This window comes from Otolemur garnettii, unplaced genomic scaffold (genome assembly GCF_000181295.1).
Source record: "Otolemur garnettii isolate 467f Iridium unplaced genomic scaffold, OtoGar3 scaffold00024, whole genome shotgun sequence".
Taxonomy (NCBI): domain Eukaryota; kingdom Metazoa; phylum Chordata; class Mammalia; order Primates; family Galagidae; genus Otolemur; species Otolemur garnettii.
This window is the reverse complement of record NW_003852419.1, coordinates 3,749,348-3,762,111: the sequence shown is the minus strand read 5'-3', so window position 1 is coordinate 3,762,111 and position 12,764 is coordinate 3,749,348. Positions and strand designations below refer to the sequence as shown.

Genomic DNA, 12,764 nt, shown 5'->3' with positions numbered 1-12,764 from the left:
GTCCGGGCTGGGGATTCGAACCCGCCACCTTAGGTGTACATGGCTGGCGCCTTAGCCGGTTGAGCTATAGGTGCCGAGCCGGCTTGTGTTTTTTAATCCAATCAGCCAATCCATCCCTCTTCAGTGGAGAATTCAAGCCTTTAACATTTATTGAGATAATAGATAAGTGTGGTGGAGTTCTATTCATCTTATTTTGTGAGAGTCCATTGCTTAGTTTTATCATTTGCATTAGTGTGGAAGTTAGGTTCTGTCCTTTAATTGCTAAGTTCTTACTTTGCTACTGATCCACTGTGATGGTCAGTGTGTAGAACAGGTTGAAGTATTTCCTGTGGAGCCAGTCTTGTTGTGGCAAATTTCCTTAATGTTTGTATATCAGTAAGTGATTTGATTTCTCTGTCAATTTTAAAGCTTAGCTTAGCAGGATATAGAATTCTGGGCTGTAAATTGTTCTGTTTAAGTAGATTAAAGGTAGATGACCATTGTCTTTTTGCTTGAAAAGTTATATTAGAGACTTTTGCGATCACCCTGATGGATTTGCCCTTGTAAGTCAATTGACAATTAATCATAGCAGCTTGTAACGTCTTTTTTTTTGTTTGTTTTGACTTTGGATAGGTTCATCACAATGTGTCTTGGAGAAGCTCTGTTAAGGGTTGAGGTGACCTGGGTCCGATATTCCTCTGAAAGAAGTGTCTCAGAATCTTTGGTGATATTTGGGAAATTTTCATTTATAATATTCTCTAGAATGGCTTCCATTCCCCTGGGGCATTCTTCTTCCCCTTCTTGGGAAGGTACCTTGTTATAGGTACCTTCCTATAACACTAGCAAAAATGAAGTTCTAATTGTTGAAAAAGGCAATAATGGGAAAGGGTACCTTGTTATAGGTACAAGATACCTATAACTTGTATGTTTGAACACTTCAAAAAGTCCCATAATTCTGTTGGTGAACGTTTTGTTTTCTGTCTCTTTTGCCTCTTTAACTATCTGAGATATCTCAAGAGCTTTGTCCTCTACCTTTGATATTCTTTTTTCTGCATGGTGTGATCTGTTATTGAATCTTTCTATTACATCTTTAAGTTCCCTGATTGACTGCTTCAGTTCCTTACGCTCTACTAAATCCTTTCTGTATTCTTCATATCATTCATCTCTTATTTGATTCTGGTTTTGGATTTCCTTTTGGTTATTTTCCACTTTATCAGCAATTTCCTTCCTTGTTTCCATCATTTCCTTCATTGTTCATATGCATTCTAAATTCCCTTTCTGTCATTTCTATCATTTCTTTATAGGTGGAATCCTCTGCAGTAGCTACCTCACAGTCCCTTGTGGGGGTTGCTCTGGACTGGTTTTTCATGTTGCCAGGATTTTTCTGCTGATTCTTCCTAATGAGTGTGTTCTTTTATCTATTTCATTTCCCTAATGTTCCTTTCACTTCCTTTTGCTCTTTAAGTTGCCATGCCTCTGGACTAGGGTTTCGATAAGTCCTTTTGATACAGGACCAGAAGGATGAGAAGGTTGAAGAGCAAGAAGGGAAAAAAGTAAGAAAGAAAAAAGGAAAAGAAAAGAAAAAGGAGAAAGGAGAGGGAGTGAGTAAAAGAGAATATTGACAAAAAGAAGAGAGGTACACAGAAAAGGAAGACAGAGCAATATAGGTGTACAATAGAGTACTTTGACCCAATCTTGAAAACCCCCAACCTCTGGGGGTGCTGGGTTTGGTGGTTCCCTTGAGGTCAGCAGCCTTTTAGTAGCCTGTTCAGACACAGCATCCCACCTCCACTAAGTAGAGAGGAAAGACTCAAATGCTATAAATCAAACCAAAACAAGCAGACACAAAACTTCACAGGATAAAATTAGGGGAAAAAACCAAATAATATGAGTAGAAACACTAGCAAAAATGAAGTTCTAATTGTTGAAAAAGGCAACAGTGGGAAATTATTTAAACTAGAAAAATGAGGAAAGAAAAGAAAGAAAAACAAAAGAAAAGAAAAATCTATAGGAAAAATGTTGAAATTAAAAAATGAAACAACATAAAAAAAACCCAGCATATATATGTGTGTGTGTGTGTGTGTGTGTATATATCTTGCTGAATATTGTCTGGACAACAGGTGATCTTCTGGGGTATGAGCTGTTAATCACAATGCCTAATCGATATGCCTGTTCAAGATGGAGACTGGAAGCCTCTCCTGTTTTTTCAAACCCTGTATGGTGGAAAGCCTAAATCTGTCCTCGGCCCACTTAAAAGGCACTTTAAACTGTTAACCTTGGTTAAGCAGAAGCTTTCTCAGGAAAGCACTTGTCGCAGGGATCAGTCCTGAAGTGGCTATCCACTTATTCAGTGTGCCAAAACCAGTCTCACTCTATGCCCCTGAGGGCTAAGGCTGTAAGGCGTCTCAGTCACTGCTTTAGACTATTCAGTCACTAGATTATCCCCGCCAGATCCTTGCTCTGCAACCCTGAGGGCGGAGCTTGCCCTGGGGCACTTCTCCCACAGTGGCTCCCTGTGGCCCACTGCCTAACGCTATTAGCACTTTCTGGCTCAGCACTCAGTCTGGGGCCCTAGACAACGCTTAAAGTCCTCTGCACTCTTGCCCAAGTTCTCCCAAGGTAGTTCAACTGAGTCCCAAGTCCAAAAACAATGAAACAGCTCACAGGTAAGACTTTTCCAGTTTGCAGTCTCACTGCTGCTGTACTAACAAATGATGGCAGATTAGACCCAAAGAACAAAGCAACCACTTGCCAGTTTTCCACTGCTTTTGTCCTCCTCCTGGGGTCCAGAAGTCTCCCGCTGACTCCCTGTGTCCTCAAAGGGATGTTTATGGGCAGATCCCACCAGCCAGAGATGTCTGGAGTCTTGTCTTCCCAGACTCACTGTGCCCAGTTGCAAGGAAGCTGTTAATTGGCTGGCATCTTGCTCCTCCCCCCATGTTTTAAAACTTTTAAAGATTGAAAGTATAATTAACCCAACAGATGCACAAGGATACCCTGAGATAAATAGATCCTAACTTATGCCCCGGGGCTAAAAGTAATGGAAGTAGATTGAGGCTCTTTGGAGGTTCTGCTTTGCTCCCTACCATGGAACTAAAATAAGTCAAGCCAGATAGTGAAGAATGGCTAATACTGAAGACCTTTAGTGAGTGGGCATAGCTCAGTCTCTCTTTTCCATTCCTTTTCAAGGATTTACCATCTCTGTGAACTCCTGTTTGAGCATTGCCTTCAGAGGTTTTATCACCTTCTCTGAAACCTTAGTTTGCTGCTCAGCAAAGACATCTTCTAGCTAATAAGCTGGTGTAATGCAGGGGTTTAAATTGTGTTTTTGTTTTGAAGAAGAGCGACAGGAGGGCCATGTCATTCATAAATTTGATATTCCTAGTTTCAGCTGTGAGCAAAGAGAAGACCTGTGACTTGTCATTTATAATTCTTCTGAGGGTTGAGTCCCTTAGCCTACTGAATATGTCTAGTACTCCTCCCCACATCTAAAATTTACCATTGCTTTGTTCTACATTGGCAAGCCAGCTAACTCCTGCAATGAGAAAATCATGTTTCTTTGTGGGAAACTTGCCTGAAAAGAAATCCAACTGCAAATGCTACTCAATAAATGACAATTAGGTAAACAGACCTAAGAGATTATTTCCAAATTTGAAAGAGCTCAGATTTTTTTAGACTTGCCTTGGTAGCATTTGAACATGAAGAGTAAGGCAGAATTGTTTCTTGCTTTTGGTAAGTGGTAACTTAGAATGTGTATCAATTAGTTATCCTACATTAATTTCTAATGGTACAATAGACAAGATTCAATTGCCTTTTCATAAAGAGGCACAGTATCATAAAAGAAAAGCCAAACCTAAGAATAAAAATGTTAAATGGATGGATTACTAAAAGCAATTTTTGTTTTTGTTTTGTTTTGGTTTGGTTTTTTCCCCCCTTCTTTTTTTTTTTTAAAGCCTACGCTGGACTCAAACTGCTGGATTCAAGCAGTTTACTTGTCTCAGCCCCCCAAGTAGCTGGGCCTCTAGGCATGTAGTACCACACTTGGCTTGGTTTTTTTCTTGTTAGTAGTTAACATCTTACCATAGTTTCCAGGAAGTAACAGTCATATTTCATCATATTTCAAAAGTGCCCTCACAAATGAGAAAAATGATGAAAGAGAATTCATCTGCTTGAGAATTACATTATCAGACTATGGAGTTCCTATAATAGAAATTGATTGATATATCTAATGGAATGTTCCGAAACACAGCACACATGATGGGTCTGGTGAAGCTGGTAGAGGGACTTAGGAAGTTCAAGAATCTGAGACTGTACATAACTTTCCTCTTGTTCAATCTGAAGGCAATGCAGTATCAGACTATCCAGGTTCAAATAAGGACTACTTGACCTAGAAATTTTACTTAATTTCCCTGTAACTCAGTTTTCTTGTCTGGTAAATGGGAATAATAATGGTACCTTTTCATAGAATTACATGAGATAATATATTTTAAATACATAGCTTCTGGCAGAGTAAGGTAGTGTTACTATAATTATTAATGATTTTATTTTCATTGTAATTCTGGAGAGGCTGTGAAAATGAGCCATAAAAAGAAAGAGAGATGGGGAGTTACAAGAAAAACATTTGTTGTTTCGCCACATGATATAAATGTGATTTGGGCATTTAACACTGTCAGTGAATAGGAGTGTTGGGTCTTGGGACTGGAGAAAATGCTGGTTTCTCTTCTGCGTATCTAGAGCAATTTATCAGTACTCAGTAGAGGTGGAATGTGAGACAGTTGTTAGCCAGCCAAGAGGTTGTGCTTGTTTCGTACAGTCTCTTCTGTCTCCCAAGTATTTGCCTGCCCTTCTCCTTTTCTTCTGTTTGTCAAGTTTAGACCACTGTCTGGAGCCTGAACTCAGTAGGATATTGATTTAGTCCCTGTTATCTCCTCCCTCCCCTTCCTGCTCTCAGTCTAGCTATGGATTTTAACCTTAGCGTACCTTCTGGTTCTAGATGTAAGCAAGTTACTTTGACCTCAGTTGCAGAGTCTTTAAATGGAATAACAATGTTTCTGTTCATTAAGAGGACAACCAGAGATTTGCTAAAGTGGCAGATGTTAAAATCAGCATTTTCAACTTTTTGAAAGAAAGATGCCTTGACAGGACAGCATTCAAAGAAATAAATTATTCCTACTTCTTAAGGAAGAGAGGCCTTTACCTCTAATATAGAGCACTGTAGTGATGCCAAAGTTGTTTAGTTACAGCTCTTCCTTCATAAACCTGTACGTTTTTCAATGCTACTTTTGTATTTGCCCACCTCTTTTAGATATTCGCAGGCACTAATCTACATTATAGCTTTACAGGCAGTAAATTAAATTATATTAATTCTAAACACAATGTTTGGAGCTATGGAGAGTCCGCAGCCTTTGAACCTCTAACTTAATTTTGTGCAACTTTTATTCAGTAATTCAAAAAGAGCTAAAGTTTTTTCTTTGTTTTGGTTTAAAAAGTAATAATAAATTGCTCCAAGGCAGTGGTCCTAGGTGCCAAATTTTATCAGAGATCTAAATCTGTCTGCATTGAAAATCCCCCAAAGTAAAGGGGTGGAAGTGCTAATGAAAATGGGAACTATTATAACTTTACTCAGCTACTGCAAACTTGTGGTCTTAATTGTGTGATTTTGGGCAAGTCGGTTTATTTGATGTTTGGTTCCCTTAACTGCAAATCCAAATCTACAATAAATTTTTAAGAGAACTAAATCAAATCATCTTTACTAGGCACTTTGAAAGTATCTATTTATCTGTATATAATATCCTGTTTCTAAAAGAGCAGATATAAATGGAAGACTATTTCAATTATACTGTCATTGCTTAAAATTAGACTATAATCTCATTCAAGGCAAAGGCTCCATTATCATCTTTCATAGTCTTCCTCCGCAGTAAATGTTTATTGAGTAAAGCTAAGTATAATTCTGTAAACAAATTTTAATTAGCTTCAGCATTTGTCAGGTTTCTTCAAAGGAAACACTCTTTTCTTTGAAGAGCCTTTATTTTAGCAAATCTTTATCATTTGAGGTGGTAAAACAAGTAGACTCACTGGAAAGAGAATGATCAAACTGGGTAATACTGGGTTGTTGATGCTTTTTCTCCTGATTCTCTTTTTGGGTGCATAGAGGTTTATTTTCTTTTTTTAATGTAAGAAAACTGGTATTTTAGGTCACTTGAAAATTTAGTTCTAAGATAATTCCTAAAACAGTTTAGACATCTTTAGAGCAATAATTATAATGCTTCAATATATGATACCTTTCTGTTTTTATATATTCATACTTATTTGGATGTGTGTGTGTGTTAAACACATTTGCTGTTTATATTATGTGATAATTACAAAGTATATAATAAAAAGCAAGTGGTTCCAAAATAGGAAAAACTACATGAAAAAATCAGTGCTACTTACTTATCTGCTATTATTTCACTAATCTTACATGCTTTGATATACCTAAATAAGCACTGTCTTCAACTGTCTATTCCTTTAAAAAAATCCTAAATCTTAACCGTTTAGGAAATCTCTATATAAAGACATTTTAACTGGTACTTTTTTTTTATGAAGTTAATTTCCTGTATTAAATTACTAAAGAATATAAATGTTAGAATAAAACAGCTTTCTAAGGATATATTCTTCTATATACAATGAGAGCAACATGCAGTGAATATCAGGTTTCCACGCATGTGTAATGGATCTTTGAAAAAGAAGGAAACATTGACTTGGCGCCTGTAGCTCAGTGGCCAGGGCGCCAGCCACATACAGTGGAGCTGGCGGGTTCAAACCCAGCCCAGGCCTGTCAAACAACAATGACTACTACAAGGAAAAAAAAAAAAAAGGCCAGGTGTTGTGATGGCTGCCTATAGTCCCAGCTGCTTGGGAGGCTGAGGCAAGAGAATCGCTTAAGCCCAAGAGTTTGAGGTTGCTGTGAGCTGTGAAGCCACAGCACTGTACCCAGGGCATCACTTGTTGTGATGCCATGGCACTGTATCGAGGGCCACATAGTGAGACTCTGTCTCAGAAAAAAAAAAGAAAGAAAGAAAAAGAAGGAAACATTTAGGAAGTTCTTCAGAAGTTAGAAGCAGGCAACAGTCTGATGGTTATAAACCAAGTGTTTTGGAAGACAAACTACTTTCCTCAATCTGTGATAGGAAATCTTTCTTTTTTTTAGTTCCTATTGATTATTTCTGCTACTTAAAGATGTAGGAGATGTTCTAAAGGCACTTCAAATGATACTAAGCAATAGCATTAAAAATGGCCCACCCCTGCCTGGATACCTGCATACAATTTAAAACTATATTTTGAGGTTGGAGTCTGTAAGAGCCTTTAGAAGAATCTCATTACTCTTGCTGTGAAAGGTTTACATTTTTTAAATGTTTATCTGTAGTGTGTTAATTTTAAAAGTGAGTCATCTGGCTTGGTGCCTATGGCTCAAGCAGCTAAGGCGCCAGCCACACACACCTGAGCTGGTGGGTTCAAATCCAGCCTGGGCCCACCAAACAACAATGATGGCTGCAACCAAAAAATAGCCGGGTGTTGTGGTAGGCGCCTATAGTCCCAGCTACTTGGGAGGCGGAGGCAAGAGAATTGCTTGAGCCCAGGAGTTGGAGGTTGCTATGAGCTGTGAAGCCAGGGCAACAGCTTGAGGCTCTGTCTCAAGAAAAGAAAAACGTGAGTCATCTTTAAGTTGTAGTTGAGAACTATTTGCCCTAACTTTCTTTGGTTGATTATTTGCTAAGGAAAGCTATTTAAATCTCACTCTCAGTGTGTGTCTACTAGCTTCTGAAGTAGTAGACTAGGTAGTTGTATGCGCCTCTTATGTAAAGGCACTCTACTGGAATTTACAATTACTTGTAGATTTTATACCAACTAAGATTTGTAACTCTTCTGGCCCAGTTCAGTGTCTTAGTTTAACAAGAAGATTAGAAGTTTGAAAAGATACTACCTGATGACGATTAAAGTGACACTGCTGTCCCTTTGTTTTGCTGGAACAGCAGCTGTTGTAGGCTCACCTGTGTAAATTCAGCTCCTCTGCAGATAATGTAAAGGGAGCAGCAGGTTTTCCTCCTCTGCCACCCATGAAATTATATTCAGTCTTTAATATTAAGAGCTATAGATTTGAAAATACATACTGTATCTCTTTTTTAGAGTAAGAAATTATTATTGAACTTTCATTTGTGTTCCACTGTTTACAGTTTTCAAGGCCAGAGTTTTCATATAGAGTTAAATATAAACTATTTTTAAAGTCATTGAATATCTGCCTGAATTATAAATTATGGCCTGTTCTATGTGAAACTATATTCATTTCTAAAATGTTGCTTATTGGTGTAATTACTTTAAAACTAATGGATAAAAACAAGTCTCTTAAAAGGGTTGAGAGTGCGTAGACAGCTAGAAGTCATTTGCCCTTAAAGCATGGTGCTTGGTGGAGCTATAAATCATATATGTTTTGCCCACAAAGCACATGCTAATATTAAGTTGTTTTTAAAGTGATTGTGTTGCATCACAGTGGTTCTTCTGTAGGGTATCATATTGCTAAAATGTAATGAACCGAGTCCTCAGCTCCTAAATTTCCATGCTGGAAATGATTACATAAAACTGAATGGCTATGTCTGAGGTCTCATGAATCTTGAGAAAAGTCTCTGCAAGTCTCTTACAGAGAGACTTATTCTTAGAGGGAAAAACCTCTGCATTTCTAATAAGTTTCTGTTGAAATATCAGTTATTTTAGATTATATAGCATTTTGTTTGAAAAATAAGCAGCATCTCAACTACAAGGTCTATATTTTAACTTTGTACAGATGTGTACTAAAAGAACATGATGTGCTTATTTGTTGCATTTATGCTACTTTCTTACTTTAAATAAGATGGATGAAATTACATATTAAATAAAAACAGCAGCTGAAACAGCAGTACTTAGCAAACTGAAAAAGCCTTCCAGAGACAGTGGAGAAAATGAGAGTATGACTTGAATAACTCATTGACTTTTGAAGGAATTGTTTTTTTTTAAAGTATGTGTATGTTTCTTTGTGGAATTTATTCAGTGGTAACCATTTAATGTTTAAAAGTAATCTGCCATTAAATTGTATTGGTAAAACATTACTGAAAGTATTGTGTTTTCTATCCTAACCAAATATAGCACTTTAATTTTTACATACCTTCACTCACATACAGACACATACATTGTGTGCAGCACGAAACTGCAGTTAGTGAGAATAGCTGCATGGCTTTGAGTAAGTTATTTAACCTCCTAGAACTTCAGTTTTCCTTTTCCGGATAATATACCTACGTATTAGGATTGTTGCCATGATTAAATGAGAGTATCTGTCTAGTATAATGTCTGACATGTATTTATCAGTAAATGCTCACTTACCTTCTGTGTTCTAAGCTTCATAACACAGATATGATAGAAAATTCTTGGTATTGAGTATTACTTACCACACTTAATTCTAAACTGAAATTTTATAATATGTAGAATAAATTTCTCTTAGGGTATTTAGGGAACATGTGTTTACTGAATGGGTACTGAGGCATAAAACATTGCTTTCTATCATATGTAGTTGAAATTCAGCAAGGGACAGGTCAATCCAAATGCTGTTCCAAGTTCATTTTACAGTCCCTCTTCCTTTGTTAGCTCTTTCTTTCTTTGTGACCTTGTTGTTAACTTTAGAAAGTTTTTAAAATAAAAAAGCCCTTGACTTTGTCCTGTAGTCATTTAAAAATAGGGTTGATCAATATGAAGCATTAGCTTTGAGTAGGACTTGGTGCTTTTTTATTGACTTGTTACTAATACTCTCAGGCTTATGTGTGTGGGAATGAAAATGATATATGAAATATGCACCTAAGTTAAATGGACTGATGTTTTTACATTTACAACTACTATGAGCAGAATTCTTTATATGGAAGTGACTTTGGTAGGAGATAATGTCTTTCTCTTCCCCCCTCCCCTCCCACACCCTTAAGACTCCAAGTGACCTGCTGAACCACTGTTTCGTTATTGAAGCCAAGACTTAGACAGTTCTTTGAGAAGTTTCTGCCATTTACTTTTATTAATTATAAAATGCTATTCACGGTTTTAGATTTACAGCCCATGAATGCACTTTTTGGCATTTTAACAGATGGTTATTAGCCAGAATCTTGAGGATTTGAAAGATGTTCTGCTAAGTAGCCAGTTGCAGACCAATAAAACCAAGAGGGTGAATACCAGGGAAGCCTGCTCAGCAGGGTATGAATTATTTAGAAAAGTTGTGTAAGGAAGTTGGCTGTGGGCAGAGGTTGTCATGTGTCATCTGCCCTGTCAATCAGAGCTCCAGCAGCTGTTCCCTGTCACCAGGGCCCTTGTGTGCTACTGCCCATCCATCAGCACTAACAGATGCCACCTGTCTCCACTGTGCTGGGGAAGCCACAAATACAGACTCACAGTGTATATCTCTCACTAGTCACCAGTTTGGATGGAGGCTCATTTCCAAAGAGGGAGACTCAGCACTAACTCATTGGTCTTTTATTAGAACATTAAGCAGAATATAGTATTGAGAGAATTAGTTAGATGCTAGGAAATCTGTCTGTTTTGGACCAAAAATATGGCTATAGTAGTGTAAGAGTGTTGCACATTTTAACCCAAAGACATACTATAGCTCATTAAGCGATGGGAGAGCTTTCTCCTCCAGTTTGTCAGATTATCAGTATCAGAGTATCACTGAAGAGGACTTTACTGGTTGAACACAACAATGCAGAAAATGTTGAAATCCCAGATAACCTGCCAAATGGGATACATCCCAATTCTGATTATAGACAACCCTCCAACAGTTTCTTTTTCCTTTCTTGTATTCCAGAGATATCCTTAGAGGAAAGGATTTGAGGGCATTAGTATCACTATCTGTCTGATTACCGTGTTGACATTTTTAAAGTACCATTAATCATAGGAAATGGAACTTAATGGTGTAGAAAAATACTCAGCCAAGGAATGTCAAGAAACTAAGCTACAGCCCAGTATTCACATGAAATTGTTGAAGGGAAATGCATCTTAACTTTCTAATTGCTTTTGCTTATCTACTCATTAGTGAACTCAAAATCTAAGTAACTGGGAGGTAGCTGTGCAAGCAAAGGAAATGGTAAACACATGGCAAAAGGAAGCAGATATTTTTACTTTGCAAATATTGCAGCTATATAATATATAAAGTGAATAAAGATAATCTTTAGATTATATAATTAAAGTATTTCATTTTAGAAGAAAGTTTTTCTTTTTGATAGCCTCCCTCATATTTTTTCTGTTGACTTTGAATATTCAGTATACTTGATGTAATTTAGTTTATGTGAGGCTTGACTGTTGATGGAATTTCAGTCATCAGGCTGATAGTATGCTATACAGGTAACACTCCTATTATGGCCACCCAGAAGTAAAAAACAGTGATATAGCACATGAATAGAGTAATTCATTTGTTGAAAGTTAGGGTTGGGCATGGTAGTTCATGCCTGTAGTAATGCAGTGCTTTGGGAGGCTAACACTGCGTGAGGCCAGGAGTTTGAGATCAGCCTGGACAACACAGGTTGAGACCCCCATCTCTATAAAAATATTTTAAATTTGTTCGGGTATGATGGCACAGACTTATAGTCCCAGCTACTTTGGAGAACAACATAGGAGGATAGCTTGAGGCCAAGAGTTTGAGACTAGCCTAGGCAATATAATGATACCCAATTTCTACCAAAAAATAAATAAAAATTAGCTGGACAAGGTGGCTTGTGACTGTAGTCCCAATTACTTGGGAGACTGAGGTGGGAGGATTGCTTGAGCCCAGGAGTTCAAGGCTGCAGTGACCTATGACCAGGCCACTGCACTGTAGCCTGGACAGCAGAACAAGACCCTATCTCTTTTAAAAAGAAAAAAATGGCAATTTTGGTATCATCAAATAATTGTTTGCCTATTAGCTAATTTAAATTCAAATAAGTTTTCCTAACTGAAATTTTAGGAAATGAGGTAAATATAGATGACCTTATTTAGCAAATAGATATGACCTTAAACTATAATGAACATTACTTTGTGAAATGTTTTTGGTTGTGACTCTAGGCAGGTGCCCCATTTGAAAAGTAGCACAGGAACCTAAGTCTACAACCTCCTCATTTCTCTACTTTTTTCCCCAAAGACAGATCATCTGTTTATTATAGCATGGGACATATAGTAGATTTTCAGTAGACTGACTGATTGATGTATGGATCTGAGATGAATGAATTTTAAGGATGACTTATGTAAGAAAGAAGTAATATTACTGATAAGAGTTGGGCTTTTTCCCCCTACTGCAGGTTTTTACCATTCTTTGGAGGGACACTGTGTGAGACTGGAAAACCTGAAATGCAACAAAAAATAAGTTCATTCCTTAAAAAGGAAGGAATAGAGAAAACTGCAGAAAAATTAAAAACAACAGTACACACCTTACAGGTGGTCATAGATGGTCTCAGCCAGCCTGAAAGCTTCGACTTTCGAACAGGTAAACAATTGAACTTGAATTATAGCAGCTTGTATTTGCATAGCTAGTATTATTTCCTTTAATCCTCACAAAAATCCTATCAAAACAAATGCTGTTCTCCCATTTTATACATAGAGTGTTCTTCCTTAAATTATAGTTGGTTGACATGCAGAGCCAAAGCTAGAAGCCAGTGGTCTCCAGACTCCTATACACGTGTATTTGCCATTATAGCAGACTACCATGCATTACACGTGTACTACTAATATGCATGAAGGTACACGTTTTTCATGATTTTTTTTTTTTTTTT

The 12,764-nt window shown here is 37.4% G+C and overlaps 1 protein-coding gene across 1 annotated transcript in view; it reads left to right on the top strand.

Annotated features, from left to right (window-relative positions):
• Positions 1 to 12,764, top strand: part of SRBD1 (S1 RNA binding domain 1) — a 248,375-nt gene that overhangs the window by 231,720 nt on the left and 3,891 nt on the right. The window contains exon 20 of the mRNA XM_023512062.1: positions 12,294 to 12,478. Coding sequence (XP_023367830.1) covers positions 12,294 to 12,478 — 185 coding nt within the window. The remainder of the gene's footprint in view (positions 1 to 12,293; positions 12,479 to 12,764) is intronic.